This window comes from Chinchilla lanigera, unplaced genomic scaffold (assembly GCF_000276665.1).
Source record: "Chinchilla lanigera isolate Chin_1 unplaced genomic scaffold, ChiLan1.0 scaffold00048, whole genome shotgun sequence".
NCBI lineage: Eukaryota > Metazoa > Chordata > Mammalia > Rodentia > Chinchillidae > Chinchilla > Chinchilla lanigera.
Genome location: NW_004955449.1, coordinates 2,061,909 through 2,086,626, shown reverse-complemented (window position 1 = coordinate 2,086,626; position 24,718 = coordinate 2,061,909). Strand labels below are relative to the sequence as shown.

Below are 24,718 nucleotides of genomic sequence, written 5' to 3'. Positions count from 1 at the left end.
GGCCCCTCTGTGTGAGTCTCTCTCTCTCCCTGTCCCTTTCCCTCTCTGTCCCTCTTCCTCTCCCTTTTCCTCTCTCCCCCTTTCTCTCTCTCCCCACCTCTACCTCTCCCTCTCTCCCTCTCTGCCCCTCTCCCCCTCTCTCCCTCTGCCTCCCTCTCTCTCTCTCTCTTCCCTCTCTCCACATGGCCATAAAAATTTGTCCTACATTTTCCTTAATGTATTCTGTGGTTTTAGCTCATACCTTTATCTTTATGATCCATTTTGAGTTACTTTTTATGTATGTTGGAGGAAAGGGTCCAGTCTGCCACCTCTTTGTTTGGAGGGGTACATGGATAATAGCTTGGAGTGGGTATTGGGAGATGCAGTTTTTTTGGTGGGGATATTGCTACCTAGACAAGAGAGAATGCAGCCAGCAGCATCTGCCATAGCATATATTGTTTTTAATCTTAACTCAAAATAATATACCATCAAACTTCATGCATTGTTGTAACCTTTTCGAAAATATGAATCTGATCTATAATTAGCTTCAAAAAGAAAGAGTTTGCCAGTTTAACTAATATGATTTTGTCCTAAATGCTCTGAAAATACGAACTTGATCAAGAAGCATTATCCATAAGTCCCCTCACAAAAAGATTTTCTAAAATTTTTCTTGATTTTTTACTAATATGATTCTCCTGGAGGTAATGTTAAAAGCTGGAAGGGATTACTATTTACCACAATTAAAGAATTTATTTTATTGTCTTATTATTCCTCTCATATTTCTCCACATCTACACACACACACACACACACACACACACACACACACACACACACTGTAGTGCTTGGCTACTTTTGTCTGCTATTGTTACATAATATTTAATGGGTTTTACAAACATATCCTTAAGTGGACGTTTAGGTCCCTCCACTTTAAAAAACAATTTGGTGTCCTCCCTGGATCTTGGATCATAAAAGCTCTTGACCACTTTCTGGTAAAATTTTATGCTGAGAGATGCAGGATAGTAAGTGGCTTTCAGTACTGTTCAGCTGCAGAGCTTTTCCATTCTTTTACTGGTCTGAAGACACCTGGAGTTGACCCATTATTTCCTGATGTTAGGAGGCCCGATGTGAGTAGCACGGGTTCTGAGAGAGCTTTCTCTGAGGCAGGTTCACGGACTGGGTACACTGAGGGATGAAGAGAAGCAGCACTTCGTCGATGCCTATCCCCATGCCCCAGCCATATTTCCTAACCTCCTCATGGGGCTTGGAAGCAGCATGCATATTGTTTAACAGGAAATGTGTGGGTAGTGGCTACTGTGCTGATATCTATGGAGAGTTCCTCTCTCAGATTTTATGGTTTGCCAAAGTTGGCTGAGGTCTTGGCTTCTTTGGTTAGGTGACTCTGGGACATAAATTGATGTGTGATGATGAAGTGAAACCTAGGTGGCTTCTGAGGTTCCATTCATGCTTCTGCCTCCACTCAGTCTCTTGCCTTTCCTGCTGTTCTAGATTGAGCAAGATGCCTATAAAGGTTGGATCATTCTCTAAGGCTGTGGTCATAGAAGGAATCCTGAACGCTGAACAACTGTTGAAGACATGTACAATTGATTATGTACATGTAGGATAGGTTTAAGTATTTACAATGATAATGCTAATCATCAACAACTGGAACTTAATATATGCTAAACAATTCTCTGGTGCTTAATGTGCATAAACTCACTTAATGCTTAACAATAATAGTAAATTATATTCTTATAGTGCTTCACATTTTACAAAGTAGTTTCACATTAGGTGATTTCTTATTAAGATGCTGTGAATATGAGACCAGAGAAGACTAGGGAGACACAACTAAATGCATTGTGGTAGCCTGGATTGGATCCTGGAACACAAAGAGGACATTAATGGAAACATTGGTAAATCTAAGGAAGGTCTGGACTTACAGGTCATTGTAATGATCTAGGGTAACATAAGATGTTAACAAAATGGGGAATTTGGGAGAAGGCAAATAAGAGCTCTATTATACTTTTCTCTAAATCTAACATTACTCCAAAAGAGCTTATTTAAAAAAAAGTTATGATCTAGTTGAGGCAAGTTTTTATTAGCTTCATTCTACAGTTTTCTAGTATTTAGAAAAAAACGAATAACTTGCCTAATAGCATATATGGGATGTGATAAGAAACCAGGACCTAAATCATTGTGATCTGCATTCACTATGGGAAAAATAACACAAACATATTTTCCTCTTGACTTCAAGTCAGTAGTCCTTCTATATTTGAATGTTAATATAATTGATTAACAGCCCAAACACATCAGAAGCCTCGTTTAGGGAATATATAAAGAAGATAGGATGATTGATGGTCAAGGGCCCAAGATGTTATTTTGAAAAAGAATGATAGTATAGCGTTTTCTTCTGTGACCTCTGACACAGGAATCTGAGAATGGATAGAAAAGAGAAACACAGCTGGCCCATCAAGTTTAGATTTGCCCTGAAAATGCAGTAATTATGAAGGTCAGCATGATAAGATTCTCTACCCTGTAAGTGGATGAGAGAAATAATGTTCATTTTCTCTCACATACCCAATTTATTTTGGCCTCTTCTTTCCGTTGAGTTTCACTGTGCTGTTGCCATCAGTCTGTGGATGTTTTCTAGCAATTTATAGTTCTAGGTGATGTTCTGCATATCTGAGCTCACTTCTGTATCTCTTTTAAAACATTTTCTATTGCCGGGCATGGTGGTGCATGTCTGTAATCCTAGCACATAGGAGATTGGAGCAGGAGGATTGCCATGAGTTTGAGGCCAACCTAGGCTACGTAGTGAGTTCCTGGCCACCCTGAACTACACAGCAAGACTTGTCTCAAATAAACAAACAAATGAGAGAAACATTTCCTTTGCTCACTCTAGGTAATTTCTAGCAGCTAGCAATATAGAGGAAAGGATGTGCCTGCCATAGGGTTTACAAGTGAGTCTAGTCCCTGCAGTTTTTGTAAGTCCTCACTGCTTTTTGTATTTTACATGTGAAGAACAAGCTTAGTGAAGCTAAGAGACCCTGCAGGTTCATACACTTCATACATGGTAGAGCTAAAATTTAGCTCCAGAGTTTTTTTTTTACTCCAAAACAACTAGACTGAAGTTTAGCTTTCCACGAAAGTGCTCTCAAGTCCCATGGCCCTAACTCCTGGCTGCGCATTAGGCTCACCTGGAGGGCTTTTATGAAGCACTCATACCCAGGCCTCATTCCATGCCAATTAAACCAAATTGAAGCCAGAATATTAGTGAAGAGAATTTACAACATTCAAGCTATACTTTTTACCTCCACATTTTGACGTTCTACCAGTAGGTAAGCTGAGGCCCCAGTCACACACCCCAAACTATATTGGAGGTCTCTTGATTCTGTTTCTACAGTTCTTCCCGTGCTGTAATCGAGCGTTAGAACATTTATTATGTACAGAATCGTAGAGGCATATGTAGTCATGGGTGAGTTTGATTATTCATATAGAATGTAGAAATGTGTGGGCATATACAACTGCATGATTTTAAGAATTTATAGATTCACATTCCATGGTTAAAGCCATAGGCTTTGCAGCCAGATTGTGTAGTTCTAATCTTTGCTTCACTATCTAATCATGGGAAAATTACTTAACCTCTCTGTTCCTTAGTTAAGCTGGGATTAATAATAGCACTCAAATGAGTTAATGCATGTAAATTAATGAGACAGTGTTGATACATAGGAAGTGCTTCATAATGATAGCTATTCTAAAGTATGAGAAAGTACACTCAGCTTTCAACTTTAGAAATTAGTTACTACGTTAATTGATTGCAAAAGAATTACAGTAATACAACTATGTGGTTGCGCTTGTATCTATCAGTTTTATATACTTTTCTATAGGCTCTTAACAGAGTCTATGTCCTCATGTTTCATGATGTGCCATCTTCTCTCTCATAGAAGACATGCTGATGTTCTAACTTATTTTCTTCTTTATCTGGGCTTACATTTCAGCTCAGTTTAGCAATGACTGTATGTTGTTTGAAACTGTCTCACACTTTAGGAGGTTGCTCTAATGCATGTTACACCAGTCATTACCAGGTTATACTTGTTTATATGCAGAACAGTCCTTGTCTCCTGACAGTCATATACAGTCAATACACAGTATTGCAGAAAATCCTTAATCATGGGTATGTGTTAAAACACACTCATGAGGGTGTTTTCTAGATGCAAGCAGCACACTTAGATCTAACCTTCTAGCCACCAACTTGGAGAGTGTAACATAATACACTCTGAACATATATTATGTTATATTGTTAACATAATTGCTCAAATAATGGGATACAAATTAAAGTGGATGTTCAGGAACATCATAAATATTCTTTTCTACTAAGACCATTTTACTTGTTATAACATTATGTCCGATTGAGTTAAAGAATGAACACTTTTCCTTTAGATGGGAGAAATACAGAGATGGTTTTGGAGAGAACTACTATAACCAGCTGTCTACCATATTTCACTATCAGGATAAAAAAGTGAATACTTCCAGTTATTTGAATATGTCTGATTATTTGAATATATCTTCAGAAGAACTAATGTCTTTGCATAGACATGAGTAAAAAGAACCAAAAGATATTTTTAAAAGGTATACAGTAATGATGATTAGAATTTTGGAACCTAGGGAAAACTGAAGCTTGTGTAAAAGTTAGCCTTCAGATATTATTTTTCATTATGTCCATAGACACAAATAAAAGCTTGCATTTTGGCATGAAGGTCACTAAAGAGAGAGATGGTTGCTGGTACTAGTGGTTACGTGTTAAAACGTTCATTTAAGTGGAGATTCTTTTCTCACTGGGCCTTCAGGGGAGAAGTGATCTTATGCTGTTGTATGAAGTTGCCTTACTGTGATGTTATAGTTGAGGACTAGGAAGAAAAAGACTGGAAGACTTCAAATCACTTTCATTCTTAAGATTTTATAATTCCAAATTATCTGTTAGGGTTTGGTTTTTGTTTGTTTGATTGATTGACTTTCCTTTTTTGTAACTGATAAAACAAAAAGTCTGGCAGACTGACAAGCACTTGCCTTTGCCATTAGTTATTATGCGAGTATGCTGACAAAACCCACAAATGCTAAAATCGATACTAATTTAGCTGAAGAATCTAGGTATTCCAAAACACTAATTGGAGCCTAAAAGATGTTAAAAGGACTTTTCAAACTATTTTAAAATTAAATTTGCCTAAACTCTTCTAAATGATCTTGTCGATTTCCATAATAAATGTGGCAAACATTTCTCTTGTGGGATGTAAATAATCAAATCCTATTGCACTGTAGAGTGATATTATAAGCACTTAGCTAATCAGATTGTGAGAGTTACTCAAAATTCATAACCATGTAATTTTTGCATAGAGAGAGGGTGCCTCATGCTGTGCAATTAATTGGTTTTATTAGTTATAAATTTGGTTGTTGCTAACTAGCCTGATGGCTTAGTGCCTGTGGAGAATTAGATCTTGGTTTTTGACCTCATCGTGTACAAGTTGAATTTTAGGAAGGCATGGAAACTTATCAGTGGGGACAGTGGCCTCAAACCTAAGAGGGACTCGCAGAGAAGTTGTTTCTCTTTTCTGTAACCAACTGGAGAGCTTTGAAATTTTCTAGATCTCTTGTAATGTTTGGATGTTCCATAAATGAATGCTTCATTCTGTGCTCAAATTTAGGTGTGTAAAGTAGAACATGATGTGGTGATTATAAGCAGGGCTTTGAGATCAGATGACCTGTGTTTGAAAGCTAGCTTTGTCATTTACTGTGCCTTTGGGGACATTTTAAATTTCTGCTTGCCCAAGTTTCTTCTCCTGTGAAAGAAAGCATGGTAATAGTTTGCTATGAGAATTTAAAGATTTGATCTTCACAGAGTGCTTAGCCCAGCTCACAGTAGGTACTCAGTAGACGTTAGCTATTAATATAGGGAAGCTGAGAATTGGAATCTCTTTGAGCAAGGCAGTTTTTAATTTTAAAAATGCTTAGAAGAAGTCATGATTTCATTGAACTTTTCAAGAGAAAAAGGACCAGAAATATGTGAGAAAAGACAGAGGTAGAGCTATATTCAGATTTTATTGCTGACATTTACTAAACCACTTCCTAATGAGCTTGAACCCATCAAAGACCCAATTTCCTCAACACTTAAATATGATAAAATATCTTATTGGTGAGAGACAGGTAGGATAGATGTTTTGGAAATGCTAAAGTGCTGCATTTATGTAAACATTTAAGTAAACACAGAAAGTCAACTGTAATAATATATGATATGAATTAAATCAAGCAAAATATTTAAGTGGAATCAACTGCTAGAAGAGAGATGAATTTCCTTAGAAGCTAGGTTTAATGATGAATTGATCATAAAGGTAGCTTCCCTTTAATATAACAAACACCTGAGAGAGATCTACTTAAAAAGAGGGAAGGTTTTTTTTGTTTGTTTGTTTTTGTTTTTGTTTTTGTTTTTCTCCGGTACCGGGAACCGAACTCACGACCTTGCACTTGCCAGGCAGATGCTTTGCCGCTGAGCTAAATCCCCAGCCCCCGAGGGAAGGTTTAGTTTGGCCATAGTGTTGGATGTTTCAGTCCATTAGTAATTGGTTCCATTGCTTTAGGCTTGTGGCACCATAGCACAACATGGCAGGAGCACTAGGCAGAGGCAGCCCGTTCACTTCATGGCTGGATGCAAATAAGAGGAAGGGGCTGGGTCACATTCCCCTTTTCAAGGGCACACTCCCAGTGGCCTTCCACCAGGCCCCACCTCTTAATGACTTCTACTACCTCCCAGGAGTGCCAAGCCTGGAACTCAGCCCTTACCACCAGGACCGGGGGGCACATTCAAGATCCAAACTACAGTAGTTGCCCTTGCTTGTAAGCAGCAGAGCCAAGACTTATCTTGAAGCTTGTTCAACTGCAGAGGATGTCCTAGTACACCCTTGCTAATTAACTCAGTTTTGTTCATCAGATACGTATTGAGCACTCACTAACAATGCATTACTTTTAAAAACAGAAATTAATAGAAATTTCAAGTATGAAGGAATCTGGGAAAATAATTTTGCCCATCTAAGAAATTTTCTAGAAAAAAGTAAGGTCCAGAATGACCAGATGGCTTTAGGATCATCTTTAGGATCACCTAGTTTTGGAACTAGGATTAAATTTTTATTTACCTAGTTGAGTTCTTCATTAAATTATATTGCCATTGAATTTTTTAAAAAGCCTGATGCTTCATTAGTTTGTATACTACTTGACGTTTTATTTGAGGGCTTTCTTCGGGGGTGATATTTGTGTGTAGATTAGCAAAGTCATCATTTCTTTGACCAAGTTATATAAATTTTGGCAGAAAGCTGGATTCTTGTATACACCCTGTCACCCAAATTTGAGTACAGGTTGTTTCAATATTTTATACTTTTTTCACATTACTACAGTGACAACCAATTGTGAGCACAAAGAATGTAAACTTTCTTGGCCTATTTGTGATTTGGAGAGAGCTCTTCAGGCCTAGTCTTAATCCTTTACTATTTGTTTCATTCAGTCCTAGCCACTGTCCTATCCTGCCAGGTTAGTCTGCCCTTAATCTTGGTTGGGCACATACTTAACCAGAGAGCAGTGTGCTCCCTGGAGGTAGCCAAGCCCTTCTTCACACTGAGTCTTCCGCACCCCACCCTGGGAAACCACCGAGCACCGGAGACTTCCCAAGGTGATGTGCCCCACATGACTCCATCTCAGCTTTCAAGAAGCAAGAGCAGAATGACTGGTTCGTTTTTTCTTGCTAGAATGTTTAACCAGTTTCCTTCTAAAGGAAGGTCTTTATGACATCAGGCATCAATGCAGGATATATTATGGAAACTGAATTCAGTTCATTTATCCTTCATTTTCCTGACATTCCTAAAGAATGTCATTTGAAAGAGAACTTACAGAATTGTGAAGTTTGCTGTTTATGATGTGATGGTGATTGAATGAGTCTCATTAAACCCAAAGTGCTCAAGGATTTTGACTTGAACATGACGCTACGTGGTTAAATCCAGGTTTGATAATTCCCCAAGCCTTTCCTTTTAAGTGTTTTTGTAGCAGCAGTCCAGGAGCTTTTTTTCCATTTTGCCATAGATGTAAAAAACAATTTTTAAAACCTTCTTTTTAAAAATGCCCTTAGCCACAGTACTCTTGGGGGTAAAAAATGCACAGCATTAACAGTATGTTTTAGGTCTTGACCCAGTCAAGACCTTGGGAACTTGTTGCAGGATGTAAGTCCATTTTCCAACCCCCATACTGGGATTGAACTCACAGCTTTCTCACTAAACAACATCCCAGCCCTTCTTTAATTTTGTAAATTTTGGTATAGGATCTTGCTGTTTCCCAGGCTGGGCTTGAACTTGTAATTCTCTGCCTCAGCCTCCCAGAGTGCTAAGATTATAGGTATGTACCATTGTGCCCTGTGCTATAAATCTTAAGGTAATGGAAGTTGAGAGCTTTTTTCATTTATCTTTGTAATAATCCAGGCCTGAAACAATTAGGAGGGGAAGGGAAGGCAAAGGGAGGCAAGAAAGAGAGAGGAGAAGGAGAGAAGGGAAGTTCTATCTGCCTTGGTTGAAAGAACTAGATGTTTTTACCTTATAGATTTATAGATACTACTTTAGGAGTTTTAAAATCAAGAATTTCCCTTGACCCTTACATTTTCTATTGAATACAGTAGTTCTGGAGGCTTTGTGAGGATAAAGATAAGGGGTTCTGTACTGAGAAGACCAGTGTGTTCGTCCTTTATAACCTGTCCTCCGGAAGAGGCCTGGTTCACTTGTTGTGGATATTTATGTCATTGACTCGGCATAGGCAGAGGAGCCGCATGAAGTGCATCCTCTGCTGAGAGTCGGGCTCGGTCTCAGGGCACTGTGGAGTGGCATCTGCCGAGGCGGTCAGGAGGACTGGCAGGTTGGAGAGAGAGGACTTGACCAGAGCTGGTTCACCTATAGACAGGAGTCTGGGAATACATGGCAACACGTGTTGGGTAGAAAACTGGAAAAGTAAGGTTTAAGACTAATAAGCAGGCCTCTGCATTTGTAGCCTGAAAAGGGTTTGATGCCATGGCAAGGGCATCCTTGAATACAAAGTTGGAAAGGATCTCAAAAAATCAAGCTCATTTGTTTGTCTTGGACAGCAGAGCCCACGAGAGGCAGTGTGCAGCTGTCCAGATTCTCATACTTAAAGTTTAAATCAACAGTGAGCTGGTGAACATAAGTTTCACTGTGGTTTTTACTGTGGTTATATAATTGAGTGTTGGTCTTGTGAAACCTAGGCTAAGTTACTCTTCCAGGTGTGAAAGAACAGAGTGAATGCCGAAGCAGATTCCTACCCTCTGGCATTTTGCTCTTCTCACTGTACTGCTCAGAGTAAATACTTCCTCACATAGGCTGTCCAGTAATTATTTAAAGACACTAAATATTATCAGCAAGTGTTATTTGTTCATTCACATGTTCTGGAGTGATTCTTACGGTATTATAGTAGTCATCCTACAAAAGGAGCAAAATAGGGTGTAGGCCACCAGAGCAGACAAAAAGAGGGAGAGGAGCTTTGCTTAATAAAATACAGAACTAGGCATGAGCGGGTGGAAATCAGCCTAAAACAAGCTCGGTTCCACTACCCATATCCTTGGTTTCATGGCTCTCAGAAGGTATGGCCTTCTGGCAGGATAACATGGGTGAATATCAGAAACATATCAAGAGGAACTCATCGGCCAGAGGATAAATAAGGTAGTTTTTATATGCCTGTGAAGGTCTAGGAAGGAAAAGACTTCCTGTCCAGGTGCTAAGGAAAATCTGAATTTTCATGTAAATCAGTACTTTCAATTCCATATATATTTATGTTCTAATTATATAATATATAATATCTGTTATATATGTTCTAATAAATATATAGATATATAATTACATATAACATGCCTGTGTTATATTTGCTTATTATAAAAATATATAATAAAGAATTTAGGAAATATAAAAAATCATACAAGATTCTTTTTGCTATCTGGAGATAGATAACCATAATTAATGTTTTATTTCTTTGTATTGTTTCTTCTGTACATATCATTTTATTTTTTAAAAAAAGTGGTTTCATCTTAAATCTTCTTGCACTCTGGGGGGATAAAGTGACCTGGTACCATATTGGATATTAGAGATACAGCTGTGTTTGGAGAGAACATTGACCTTGGGTATAATTGCAGTGAGGAGACTGTCAGCTGAATGATTTCTTTCCCTTACTATCAGGCTCTGATGGAATCACAGAATCTGAGAATTGCTGAAGAACTCAGGGGTCAGGGTCAGTGGAGTAGTGTGCTTAAATACCACGTACACCTGAGGACAAGCAGGAGCAGTTGACATTCATGCGCAGTAGAGATGAGCCCTGTGCTAATGCCACACACAAGTGGAAGTGGGGACCCCCCTTGGGACACAGGGCTGCTCCTCGGTGGAGAGTGGCAGCTGGCGACCCCCAGGAGCACAGCCTGTTCCAAACACAGGAGGGAAGTGGAGCCTGCTAGCCTCATGACGTGGCTTCCTACACTGTTGCTTTCATTCTTTGACCATCAGTAGGCTGCTGCCAGTATCTCTGCTTTATTTCACAAAACTGTTTTTATTTTTAAAGTACTTATCACACATAGATACTTATAAACTGTATCAGTGGACTGTATACAAACTTTAGAGACAGAATCATTAAGAATTCTGTAACAGCTTTCCAAAATTAAAGAAATAGGTTTGAATTTGGGATTCGTTGAAAAGCAAGTTTTTAATTAAGGAAGAGGAAATAGAAGATGGAAAAAACTAATTGATTCAAAATCTTGTTTTAAACTGTTGAAAATACTTTAAAGGAAGAGAATTAAAACTATGACTTTTAGCTTCTCTTAATATCTCTGGTGGAATCAGTTGTCTGGAACCTGTGTGCTGGCAGCACAGCAAATTGAGCTGGTGGCTCTTCCCCTCACACACACTCATTGAAAGGCCAGATAAAATAAAACAAACATCAAAATACCCACCTTCTGACCATACTTACAAACAAACTAAAATGACTAACTTTTGCTGGTAAGAAAGAGGACAGGAAGGAGAGAAGGGCAGAAGAAACTGGCCTCAGCTCTAAACAGTAAGTGCAGACACATATTTCACTGCAAACACAGTATATAGACATTTTTATGCTCTGCTGAGAAAATTCCTGTTAAAGAGAAACTGGGATGGGGAAAGGGGAAAGGAAGGAAGGGAAAAGAAAAAAATATATATATATATACATATAAGATAGTTAAGATAATTGTACTACTACTTTCTCTTAGTTCACTGAGAAAAAGGCTTGTGCTAATATTGTTTGGACAATTAAATGCCTATTATCTTATAATCTAACTAATTTAAAAATAACAATAAGCAATGTATTAACCACTGTTACTCTCCTGTTACCTTGTTTTAAGATTTTTTTCTCTTTAAAATAACATTTAAAAAAGAACATTCCTGTTAGATGTTTTTATAGATAGATTTTTGGCTACTCCGTTTGTATATCAGACTGAGACCCTTGTTTTAGAGCATTTCAGATCTTGAATTAAAATTGTTATAGTCTGTTCCAATCCCTCCTTAAACCCTCACGTTCTAGGCTAGAAAACTACTTATTTATCTCAACGATATTTAGGTCTTACATTGTATAACTTCAGGATGATTATTGAATATATATTCTATCTGTGTTACTTTTCTCCTTGCTGAGAAAAAATACCCAACATCCACAAGTTAAAGGAGGAAGGGCTCATTTTGGCTCAGAGTTCGTACAGGTTTTAAGTCCATAGTCAGGTGGCTCCAAGGCAGGGCAGCATAGCAGACAGGTGTGGCAGAGGAGAAACAGTTCGTGGTGTAGCAGCAGAATGTAGCAAGCAGCAGCAAGCCTGCTTTTCCTTTTTATCCCATCCAGGCTACCAGCCCTTTGGATGATGTCACCCAGAACTACACTAATTCCAATCGGTGAGCTAATTTAGTACCACACACCCTTAATCTCGATATCACACATCCTATATCCAACTAGCTCAAAAATGCCCCACCTTATGAGCCCATGAGGCTTTGAGAGGATATCTAGATATCAGCTGTAAGAGACTCTGATCATTCGTCTCTGCAAAAGTCTAGAATAGCATCTTTTAAACTTGATTATTGTGGTAAAATATATATATATAGTACAGACTTTGCCATTTTAACCACATTTAACTATATAATTAAGTGGTTTTAATTATATTCACAGTGTTGCACAACTATCATTATCATCTGTTTTCAATTTTTTTCATCATCCCAAACAGAAACTTTGTAACCCTTAAGTAATAGCTCCCATTCCCTCCTCTGCCAACCCCTTGGCAATCTGCTTTATTTATATGTAATCTAAATTTACTTACTCACATAAGTGGAGTCATTCAATATTTGTCCTTTTGTGTCTGGTTTATTTTACTGAATGTAATGCTTTCAAGATTCATCTTAATTTGTTTATGGCTGAAATAATATTCCATTGCGTTTGTATACCGCATTTGGTGTAATCTTTCATCAGAGGACAAACACTTGGGTTTTTCTACCTTTTTTTTTTCCTTTGGTACCGAGAATCAGACTCAGGAACTTGTGCTTGCTAGGCAAGTGTCTTGTGCCACTGAGCTAAATTCCCAGCCCTTTTTTCTACCTTTTAACCATTGTGAACAATGCTGGGCGAACACTGGGTACAAGTGTTTGAGACATTAGAATAACATTTTGCAGTTTTCTTGATTTCATTTGTTGACTAAAATTATTTCAGTATAATTTAAATATGCGCAGACACGAAGATTTAACTTCTTCTAATCTAACTCTTACATGCCTATAAAATTAAAATATTTTTGATTAAGTAAGACTAAAACTCTAAAATCAATACATTAAAATGAACATTTTTCATCAAATTGCGTTTACTGAAAATAAATTGCTTACATTGAATTTGATAGCTTTGTTGTTTTGATAGTTTTGTTGATGTTGATTTTTGATAAAAAGATATATTTTAACAGTGAACTAATTATACATCATCAAATCCATTATTTTGATAGGCAGTGCATTCACTAGATTATCCCAGAATGGAAATCTGGAAAACAATAGAAAACCAGTAATTTAATGAAAAACTTTGTATTGCTTAATTACTGCAGCAGTTTCATCAATGAGCTGTTGTTGGAAGCAAGTGCTTATAAAAGTTAACTGCCCCCCGAAAAGGTAACCCCCAGAATCCACCCATTCACAATCAGATCCTGACAGTTACAACACAGGTTTTAGTTATTCCACACACTTACTTCTACTAGAGCTGGTTTGAATTGCTAACATCCTAGTCTCAGCTGACCTTTTTTGTTACTAATATATCACTTACTTAGTCTGCCTGTTTTGTGGTAGCCCATTTCCATAAAACTAGTGCAGCACTCTAAAGTCATGTTGTTTTGAATGGAGTTAAATCGGATTCTTAGTTTATTAAATAAGAACCTGAAGTCTTATTCCAGGAAAATCTGTTATACTGCAAAAGAATAGTTCTGTCTTCATAATTGTAAAAAACTGAAATATGAGCACAGGAATGTGATGAAGGATTTTGGTTGTTATTTTGACATTTGCATTTGCCTGCCCAAGAGCTGCTAAACATGCCGACCAACTCCTAAAATGATAAATCCTTCTCCTCAAGGTATCACTTGGCGGTATAGTCAATGAAAATACTGGGAACATTGAAAATTCCATCATACTAATGTATAAAATGGTCATCCAAGGATTCAGATATTCCTACATTTATTCTTTATTGATATAAAATACTTTAATGCTCACAAAATTCAGACATCCTAAAGAATACACTGAAAGATAAAACTCTCCCCATTTGACAAATACTGGTGCAAACATGAATCCTTCTGCTTTGCTCACATTGAATTCCGAGGCTTTATTTACAAAGAGTTGTTCTGCCACTTAAAAATAGGGCAACTTGTGATTTGCAAGCCTCACATAAACTATTTTTATAACAGTGTTCCTTTATTATTTCATAATGAGAATAGAATTACCATCAGGTGAATAGTTGTGTTGACTAATTAATGCATTTTCTTCTCACTTGGCAAACTCAACTATGAGCAGAAGATTGCTTGCGAACGCAGAGCACTCAAAGGATGTTAAGGAATCATTTTGCTAAGCAGTGATAGCCCCCTTCAGCACCTATTTTACTAGGAGAAAAACACTGTCAAATTAACCCTCATAAGTGTCTCCTCTAATCAATGATGATTTTTCTTTCTCTTGAATCTGTATTAACCCCCTGCCAACCCTCAGACCTCTGTTTCCTTTCTAGTTACATCACCTTTAGAAGCAGCTTCACAGAGTGTATTTTTAATGAAATCTCAACTCTCCCCCATGAAAAAATGTATAGTAAATAACACTCATTCATAGTGTGCACACTCCCAAAGCAGAGTCCCCTTTCTGACACTGGCTTCTCTATTAATTGCTGATGCTCTTGATGATACCCTTTCTGGGGTGGGGGGCTTAAAAATCTGCTTTTTACTGCCAATAATATACCTTTCACTTAAAACACTGAATCTTTTCTATATTTAATTTGCATGATTTAATACTTCCTTGTATTATAATTGTTGATTAGGCATTTTATCTGCATAAAACAAAATTGTAATAAATATATGTGATTTATCTAGAGTATCATTCTGTAGACTGTAGTATGTTTTTTCATTTTAAAAATTAAGTTTAGGGGCTGGAGATTTAGCTCAGGGGCACAGCACCTGCCTGGCAAGCGCAAGGTCATGAGTTCAATTCCTGGTACTGGGAAAAAAACAAAAAAAATTAAATAAAATTTTAAAAATTAAGTTTAATAAATATAATTTATTTTTGCTATGTCTCTCTAGTACAGTTTTTAGTGTTAATACCTTTTAGTGTGTGCCAGACCCCTCAAGTCACTAATAAAGGTCAACTCACCTTCATATGTTTATAGCACCTTGAGTGAAAGGCAGCAGTAATATATTTTGAGTGAATTATTAAATAAAATATACAAATCCTATTGTTTGTATCTATTAAAAAATATTTGAAAACTCTACCTTAATTTTGACTCATCCAGCTGACAGAAGTTTAGACTTCCTACAGCTTCCCAAAGAGATAGATAGTCTGTTACTTTTCTTCTGTTGCTCAGACAAAATACCCAACACCCAAGGTTAAAGGAGGAAAGGTATATTTAGCTCACAGTTTGTAGAGGCTTCAGTCCATATTGGTTGGCTCCAAGGCAGAGTGGCACGTTGCAGAGGGGCAGCAACAGTTCATGGCAGTGGAAGACAGCAAAGACAACAAGAGAGGAGCACAAGCCTCCTTCTGTCTCTGATATCCAGTCTACTGGAATTAGGGTGGTGCCTGTCCACTCAATGGACTGGCACCCACCATTAACCCCAGCACCCTTAATCCCAGCATTGCACTACGAATCAGTCACACACTCTAGATTCAGCTGCCTCCGAAAAAGCCCCATGTAAAACTGCATGAGGCTCTGGGGGGATATCTAGACACAAACCATAACATACATCTTTGTTAATATAAGTCAAGGAAAATTGAGTATGGTATGTATTTTATTAGATTATTATAAATACGAAGTTTTATGCAATTTTGCATTTGATTTTTGTACAGGCAGAAATACTCAGTGTCCTGAGTCACAGAAACATCATCCAGTTTTATGGAGTAATTCTTGAACCTCCCAACTATGGTATCGTCACAGGTAAGAACTCATTTTTGACTTCTTTCTTTCTCCAATTACCTAGCTTTAGAATCCTTAATAGGCTAAAATGCTTAATATTAGGTTCAGTCATGAATCGTGTGCTACTGTCAGATGTCACTTTTGTTGCTATAAAGCATTAATAAATCTGATTATATCAATATAATTAAGAATGGTGTTTCTACTTCTACCCATGCTTAATTGTGCTAATTATATCTGTGTAAATGCTATTTAAATTCACTCGCAGCTGCAATACCAACTTAAAGGTGCCGTTCAACTAAAATTTCATTTAATTAGTTGAAATGAGAGATGTTTTTTGTAACTCTGTGACCTTTTGTAAATTAAGATTTCTTGAGGTATTCATGTTGTAATTCTTTGCAAGGCATTTTAAACCCATTAGAGCATTCTTCAAGGTCTCTGATGTGAGAACAGTATTTTTTAGGTTTGGTCATCTGAACTGATAATGACCTTGAGCTACGTTATCGTACAATTTGGAGCTGTGGTTTTATCTGGTGGAAATATCATTTCTAAAAAGGAGCACATAGAAAATTTTGCTACCTGGAAACTCAGAAAGACACATTTTTAATACTTAATGCCCATATTTGTACAATACAATGACCAGTTTAAGTCTGTAATAACTGTAATGTTCAATTCTGCACTAAATTTTGATCAGGTTTATCTTTTTTTTTTGTTGCTGAGACAGAATACCTAACACCCAAGTTTAAAGGAAGAAAAGTTTATTTAGCTCACAGTGTGGAGAGGTTTTAGTTGATAGTTGGCTGGCTCCAGCGCAGGGTGGCCTGGCCAAGCAGTAATAAGCAACAAGCAAGCAGTGACCCTCTTTCTGTCCTTTATATCATATCCAGGGTGGAGCAGCCTTAACCCTTACATCATACCATGAGTCCCAGCATCACACACCCTAGATCCAGCCACCTCTGAAAAGCCCTGCCTAAGACCATGCGAGGCTTTGGGGGGACATGTAGAAACAAGCCATAACAAGGTTCTTTATTGTGGCAGTTCTTTATCATAACAAAAACAAATAAGAAAACCTTAAAAACTAACCCTGTCTTCTTCCACTGTAATAGCAACAACTTGGATTGTTTTTATAGAAAATAACATGTCTTTAGTAGAAAGAATTGTTTAAGGAATCTTCTTTATTTTTTTTTTTTTCTGTTTGTTTGTTTGTCTTTTTGAGATAAGGTCTTACTATGCAGTTCAGGCTGGCCTTGAACTCACTTATGTAGCCTAGGCTGGCCTCAAACTTACAACAGTCCTCCCTGCTTCAGCCTCCTGAGGGCTGGGATTACAGGCATGTGCCACACCATAATCCTTACTTGATAAATAAACTGATTTGTTTTGACAAGAAACTAAGACGTTGACTTAAGTAACTTTCCTAGATAGGGCAAATGATACACATTTCTTAGAGTGGTTTTTTCTGGAAGCACTTCTTACACATTACCAGGCTCAAGAAGGCTATAAGATTATTTTGTTCAGTTCACAGGGACATAGTTGTTGTCACTTTCATCCTCTGGTGACAGATAGTTTAATATGCTTTTGCTATTAAGTATTATTTTTACCTAGATTCTTAGCGAGAGGGATTTCTAGCCCCAATTTGTTCTCTTTGATTCTGTGCCAGGAATGAGGCATATCACAGTTTTCTCCTGTGTTTCCTACATTAGCATGAATACCTCAGAACAGTTTATATTGTTAGGGATAAAACATGTCTGACCTTCCATGTCTTACTTCTGATTTGAAGTTAAACCTTTTTCTGACTCAGTTACCATATCTGCTAGCTCTTTGACCCCAGGTTATATATATTTACTTTTCACTGGTTATGTTTATAGATCCGAATCCTGTTTTCTGTCTTCATTTGTGGCCAATATTATTCTTATCTACCAGGTATTATTCCTGGTAGATTAGAAACCAATAGATTAGACACTGTTCCCTCTCTTATACCCTTGATGTGTAATGCTTTGGAGAAGACTGTTTTAGCTTATCCTAGTCAATGGGCTATTTATGGACTTTTGTCCTGTTCTGAGGTGAGGATGAAGAGTAGAAAAGGGGACCTGAATCATGGTATGAATTATTTTTTCCAAAAGAATGCTGTCTCAAGGAAGATGTGAAACACATGCATTCTTTGCTACATATTCAATCTGAGTCATCTCATTCAAAAGTAGAAGAATCCAAGTTGTTTGATGAGTAAGCTTGATTTTATTTGGTATTTGTACCAAATAAATTATATTTCTAAAGATTTAGTTTTAACTAAACATTTATTCAAATCTTCCAACATTCTGCAGTGTTAGGCTCAGGTCATGCTCTGTGTGGGTAGCCAACTGTGCATATGTCAACTAAACAAGTTTGGGGGTGAAAGATCAGATGGATTAGGGATGATGGCACTTACCCTTCCTTTTCGAATGAACACAGATAAGCTCTAGTGTAGGATATGAAGGGAAAAATAAAGGCAGGCAGGCAGAAGACCTTAATCACCAAGCCTGCATGCCTCTCTACGAACTTCATCCCCTGTATCAGATGGTAGAGGTTCTGAGGGAGGAAGTTTGAATGGCTGAAGTTCATTCAGCTGGGTTTTGTTGTTGTTGTTGTTGTTGTTGTTAATACAAAAGGTTGTTGCAGCAAGCCACTGTTGTCACTCATACTATGGGCTTGAAAGAATGATTTATCAGAGTGATGGAATGGAATGAGTGATGGAATGGGAATTGGAAGATGTGAGATCTTCTCTTGACTCTTTCAAAGCTTCATAGATGGGCCATTGAAGTTATCTCTGTCTCAGTTTTCTCATGTGGATGAAGAGACCAGAGAAATGACTGGGAGAATGTATGTGTGTTTGTATACATATCTGTATGCGTGTTTGCTGAAACCTTTCATCACAGCCCTGTTTATATTAGGACATGGGGAAATGTCTAAGAGACAGCTACCAATTTATTTCCCTTAGAAGGGAAATGAACGTCTTTCTTCCAGATCTACAAAGAAATTGAGTAACAGACTCCAAAGTCAAAAGAAATGATTCATTAATGGATCCTACTTTCTTTGATCTATGGAAACCTCTTAATTCTGTCCTGTTTCCATTCTCTCTCTCTCTCCCTCTCTCTCTGTCTGTCTCTCTCTCTATCTCTCTCTCTGTCTGTCTCTCTCTCTATCTCTCTCTCTGTCTGTCTGTCTCTCTCTCTCTCTCCACTCTCTCTCTCCTCTCTCTTCTCTCTGGCTTCAGGATAGAGAGAACACCTTGGAGAAAAGGGACAGGTTGTCTGATTCTAGATCATGTAGTTGTTTTCTAGCAAGCCAGATTGGAGAGTAACTCCCAAACTATCAAATAATCTAAGAGTAAAGAAAGAGTGTCAGTCTGAGTAAAGAAAGAGTGTCAAGTCTGAATTCCAGGGAATGTAGGATTCCCAGAGGCTCATGAAATTGCATCTTTGTGCTCAGGGCTGAAGGGCACCTCTTGTTTATTACCTCTTTCGTATTACTCCTACCCACACACTCAGGCTACTAGCCCTGCACGATTTGTCAGCAGATCCAACTTCTCATTAAACTTAACCATGGAAAATAGTAATTTTTAAGCACCCAAGCTCATTTTCTTTAACTTAATCTTGATTTATTTTAAGTACAGATACATCCAGTGTGCATGTCTTGATGTTATGCTGGTCTTCTCTTATTAGCTAATTAACTTTTTTGTTTTTGTTTTATCTTAAAGAGTAGAAGAAGGATAAGATAGTAATAGGGGGGTTTACTGAATTACAGACAAAGTGGTAGGAAATTATCAATGGTTGTTGTTTTACATATTGTTATCTATAAGATAGTTTCTCAGGAAAACAAATAGACAAATAATAGTGAGCTACAGACAAAAGTGGTAGGTTATTATCAATGGTCGTTATACTATACTTTGGTATCTTCAAAGTGGTTTCTAAAGAAAATAAATAGAGCTATATCTGAGTGACCGATTGAATATTCATTGACTATTCTCAATGGTTGTTGTAGGAAACACATAGTAATAAACATACATCCATTTACAAAATAGCATAGAAACAATACAAACATTACAGAATTATGGACAGATTAGTAGGGAAATATCAGTGGCTGCTGTAATACATGGTGATATCTTCAAAGTGGTTTCTCAGGAAGACAGAGATTAGCAAGAAAGATCTAACAAGTAGTTACAGCCTAAGGGTTGTCAAAAATAGTGGATTACCTCCTCACCAGTGACTCCTTTCACTGAGGTGTGACAGCTGGAAGGAAGGCCAGGATTGAAAAGAAGGACCGAGAGACTTGCACCTGTGTTAGCAGCAGGCTGTTTTCTTTTTCCTCCATAGTCATGATTACCCGGGGCTCCTCCATGGAGATGACAGTCTGGCCAGAGGGAGAAGGCAGAGTATGCCCCAGGTCCTCTCATTCCTGTTAGACTATCTGGTAGGATGGGTCTGAGGGGTGGGGCCTTGGCTTCAGAGGGCAGATCAATCTCCAGTGGTTGTTTTTCTTTTTTTGAAACAGGGTCTTATTCTGTATTCCAGGCTGGCTTTGAACTCACTGTGTAAGCTGGGCATGGTGGCACATGCTGTAATCATAATACTCAAGAGGCTGAGGCAGGAGGAGTGCCTTGAGTTCGAGGCCATCCTGGGCTATAGAGTGAGTTCAAGTCCTGGCAGAACTCATAGTGAGAGCCTCTCTCAAAACAAACAAACAAATAAATAAATAAACAACAAAACAGTGAACTCACTATGTAGTTTGGGCTGGCCTTGAATTCATGAAATCTCCCTTCTTCTGCCTCCTAAGTGCTAGGATTACAGGTGTGTGCCACATCCAGCATTACTTAAATTATCTTTATGTGGTTTTCAGAGAACATCCTCTTCACTGCAGTCCATTTGAAATACAGTAGAAACCAGGAGTGGTGGTTCCTGCCTGTAATCCCAGCACTCAGGAGGCAGAGGCGAGAGGATTGCCTGAGTTGGAGGCCAGCCTGGGCTATATACTGAGTTCAAGGCCAGCCTGGACTACAGAGTGAGACCCAATCTCAAAAAAACAAACAAAACACAACAAAAAGTAGTTTTTGGATCTCAGCACTATGCTATCTGTGGATATTTATCCCAAGCTATAAGTATCCAATGGCATAGCATAGGGTTGTTGGATATTTCTATTCCATGAGTTTATAACCATAACTCATTGATTTTTAACGTTGTCTTTAGAAAACTGATTTCAGGGACACTCTGAAGTTGCAAATGAGATCCTGTGGCTCCAGGAATACTATGTGTATGTTAAATTTGGTGGCCTTTTTCCTCCTCCTTCCTGCCCTGAAGTTTGGGTAACAGCAGGGGTCTGTAGTGCTCTTGCCTGGCAGCTGTCGTTCTCCTCCTCTACCTCCACCCCAGCTCATTTTCCATAGGGGTGGGCTGTGAGGCTTCGCAGCTGTGCTGCCAGTTGAGTGTGCTCACTACCCCAGAGCAGTGGGCAGTGCCCACATTCAGCAGCATTGTTGGCAAAAGTGATGTTGCTGGTCACAGGAGAATGGGACGGCTAACAGCTCTATCAACCTGAACTAATGGTTGTGATTGGGGTAAATATATTCCTGAGCGAGGCTACATATAGGCAAGGTGGGCCTTGTGTTCACATATTCCTGTGGTTCTTGAGACTGCAATTTTTGTAGGAGACAAAAAAAGGACCATGAAAAGTAAAAACTAGGACAGACTTGAAAAAACCTACAATTTGAATGTGTTCCTGCTGCTTACAGGTGGATCCATCAGCCTGGGATACTTGAGCATAACATCTTCCTAACCACTGGCTGATCAGTAATCTGTGCAAATATAGGATAGCCTCTAAAAGGCTAGATTTTTAAATAGAAGCAATATTTTAGAAAAAAAAAAAACTGAGCAAAGATATCACTGGGGACAGAGGGAGTGGCAGATTTAATAAATTTAGCAAGTTATTAAGCAAAATCAAGAACAGCCTTTGAAGGTAAAGTGAGAATTCAAAGTTTCCATAATACATTATCTAAGCTGTCCAATTATAGGAAATGAAACGTGATGAAATAGGAATATATACCTATGTTCAAGAAGAAAAGCTGTTAGAATAATCCCTGTTATACCCAGTTGTTAACAGACATAAATTTCCAAATAACAGGTTGTCATTTTTTTGTTTTGTTTTGTTTTGTTTTTGAGACAGGGTCTCACTATGCAGTTCAGGCTGGCCTTGAGCTCACTTTGTAGCCCAGGCTGGTCACAAACTTGCAATGATCTTCCTGCCTCAGCCTCCTGAGTGCTGGGATTACAGATGTGCACCACCATGCCCAGCTACCAAGCAGCAGGGTGAAAGAAGTAAAGCATACTATGTTCAAAGAATTAAAGGAAAATATGAAAACAGTGACTCAACCAATAGAGAGTCTTAAGTAGGTAGAAATTATTATTATTTTTGTAAAGGACCCAGTGGACATCCTGGAGGTGAAAAAGAATAATTGAAATGGAAATTTTTCTAGAGTGATTTAATGGCAGCTAAAGACAAGCAGTCTTGACAACACAAGAGAAAAATAAGTCCTCATACACAATGGACCAGTAGTATGATCAGGGGCTGATATCTCACCTACAGTAACAGAGGCCGAAAGCCAATAATGGTATTTAAAGTGCTAAAAGAAAAAGATGTGCAGCAAAAGTATCTTTTAAAAATGAAATAAAAACAAAGCTATTCTTGGATAGTCCTGCTTTATAAGATCTTCTTTACAAGAATGCTGGGCTGAGGGTGTACTTCAGACTGAAGTGAAATGACACAAGATAATTAAAATCCATACAAAGAAATAATTGGAATAGGAAATGGGAAATATATGACTTAATATGAAAAATTCCTTAAATATATTATTCTCACAGTATTTTTAAAAACACAAAACTTTACAAAGCAATAAATTTTATATTGACTTTAAAACAGATACAAATACAATATATCACAACCATGGTATAAAAGATGAGGAGAGAGAAGTTATATTGGGAAAAGTGTGTATAAAATTTTTATATTTTATATTAGTATTAACCTGAGGTGATTGTGCGGTAAGATGCATTTTAAATTCCTTGAGTCATCCCTGAAAAAGTCATTCAAATACAGTAAAAAAAAAAAAAAAAAATGACCAGGGAATTACAGTAAAAAACTGACCAAGGGACTAAAATGATACATTAAAAAGATTAACAATACCCTGGTTTCTCTTCAGATCATATAAATCTCTCGCCTTCTAAAAAGATTAGCAGAAAAGAGAGTGTTAAGGAAGAGCAGCAGACTGAGGAAGAGACATATGTAGAAAATAAGATAGCAAATATAAACCCCACTAAATCAATAATTACATTAAATATGAATGGTCTTAACATGCCAGTCAAAAAGCAGAGATTGTCAGGCTGAATAAAAAAACCAAGATTCAACTAAACTGTCTACAACAGACATATCTTAGATTCAGAGGCACAAACAGTTTGAGAGTAAAAGGGTAAAGAAAGACGTACCATGCAGACAGTGATGTTAGAGAACTGCAGCAACTGTATTCATTTCAGACAAAATAGACTTAAGGACTATTACTAGAGAGAAGTTTAGCCATTTTGTTACGATAAAGAGATCAATGTTTCGGGAACTTATAGTAATTGTAAAGCATATATACCTAACAACAGGTCTTCAAAGTATGTGAAGCAGAAACTGACTGAATTAAAAAGAGAAACAGACAACAGAAACTGGTTTCAGTCCTCTTCTCAGTACAGTAATTGAGGGCTGGGGATTTAGCTCAGCGGCACAGCGCCTGCCTGGCAAGCACAAGGTTGTAAGTTCAATTCCTGGTACCGGAAAAAAACAAAAAACAAAAAAATACAGTAATTGATAGCAAAACTAGATAGAATCAGCACAGGCATAGAACACTTGGAGAATACTTTCAGCTTACTACCTAAATCACAGATATAGGGCTCATCACTGAACAGAGAATGTTTTTTTCAAGTATATATGAATTCTTTTTGAGAATACAGCATAAATTAGCCATGAAATAAGTTTCAGTACCTTGAAAAGATTTTATCATACAGTGTATGTTTTTCAGGTCAAGACAGAAATCACAGTGGGCTTATAATATTTTCAACTGAAAGGAGGCAAAATGTAAAAGTATAGATGAAGCAGCACCAAAAGGGAGATTTATTGCTTTCAGCCCCTAAAAAAGAAGACAGATCGGATGTTGATAGCTTAACCTTCTTCAACCTTGAAGAAACTACACAAAGAACAAAATGTAAACAAAGTAATTCAGCAGAAGGAAATAGTAAGAATTAGAACTCAACGAAACAGAAAAATCAATGAAAAGATTGGTCTTTATAAAGATGAACAAAATTAACAACTCTTTACCTAGACTGACAGAAAAGACAGAAGTACACATTAGCAGTCAGGAGCAAAAGAGAGGACAGTGCCATGACTCCTACAGAAGTTTTAAAGGATTATCAAGAGTTTGGTGCAGTGCCCTGTGACTGTAATCCCAGCATTCTGTAATGCTGAAGGAGGAATGTAACTTTGAACTCAGCCTGGGCAACTTTGCCAACTCAGTGAGAGCCTGTCTCAGAATTGAAAACTTAGAAAATGGCTGAGGCTGTAGCTCAGTGTGAATGTCCTGGGTTCAATCCCCAGTGCTTCCCCACACAAAATCAGGGACTGTTGTGACCAGCCTCATTATTAGCAAATAGAAAATTTAGATGCAGTGAACAAATTTTTAAAAATACACAAATCATCAAAACTGACTTTAAAAAAATAAAAGCTGAATAGACCTATAAGAAAAAGATTGTTGAAATTATAATTTTAAATATTTCCATAAAGAAAAGCCTACCACCTAATGAAATATCTTCTGAAATTGCAAGAGTGGTTTAACATTTGAAATCAGTTCATGTAAGGCACTGTAATAGATAATAGAATAAAAAGAAAAAATTTTATATCACTATTTTAAAAAAATAAAAGCTATTTTAAGATGCAGAATAAGAATTTGACAGACAATACCCAATGACAGT

General features: G+C 37.6%; 1 protein-coding gene across 1 annotated transcript in view; it reads left to right on the top strand.

Moving 5' to 3' along the window:
- LOC102011258 (mitogen-activated protein kinase kinase kinase MLT) overlaps positions 1–24,718 on the top strand; it is a gene marked incomplete in the record, with an annotated part of 162,859 nt that overhangs the window by 52,418 nt on the left and 85,723 nt on the right. The window contains 1 exon segment of the mRNA XM_013518751.1: positions 15,632–15,719. Coding sequence (XP_013374205.1) covers positions 15,632–15,719 — 88 coding nt within the window.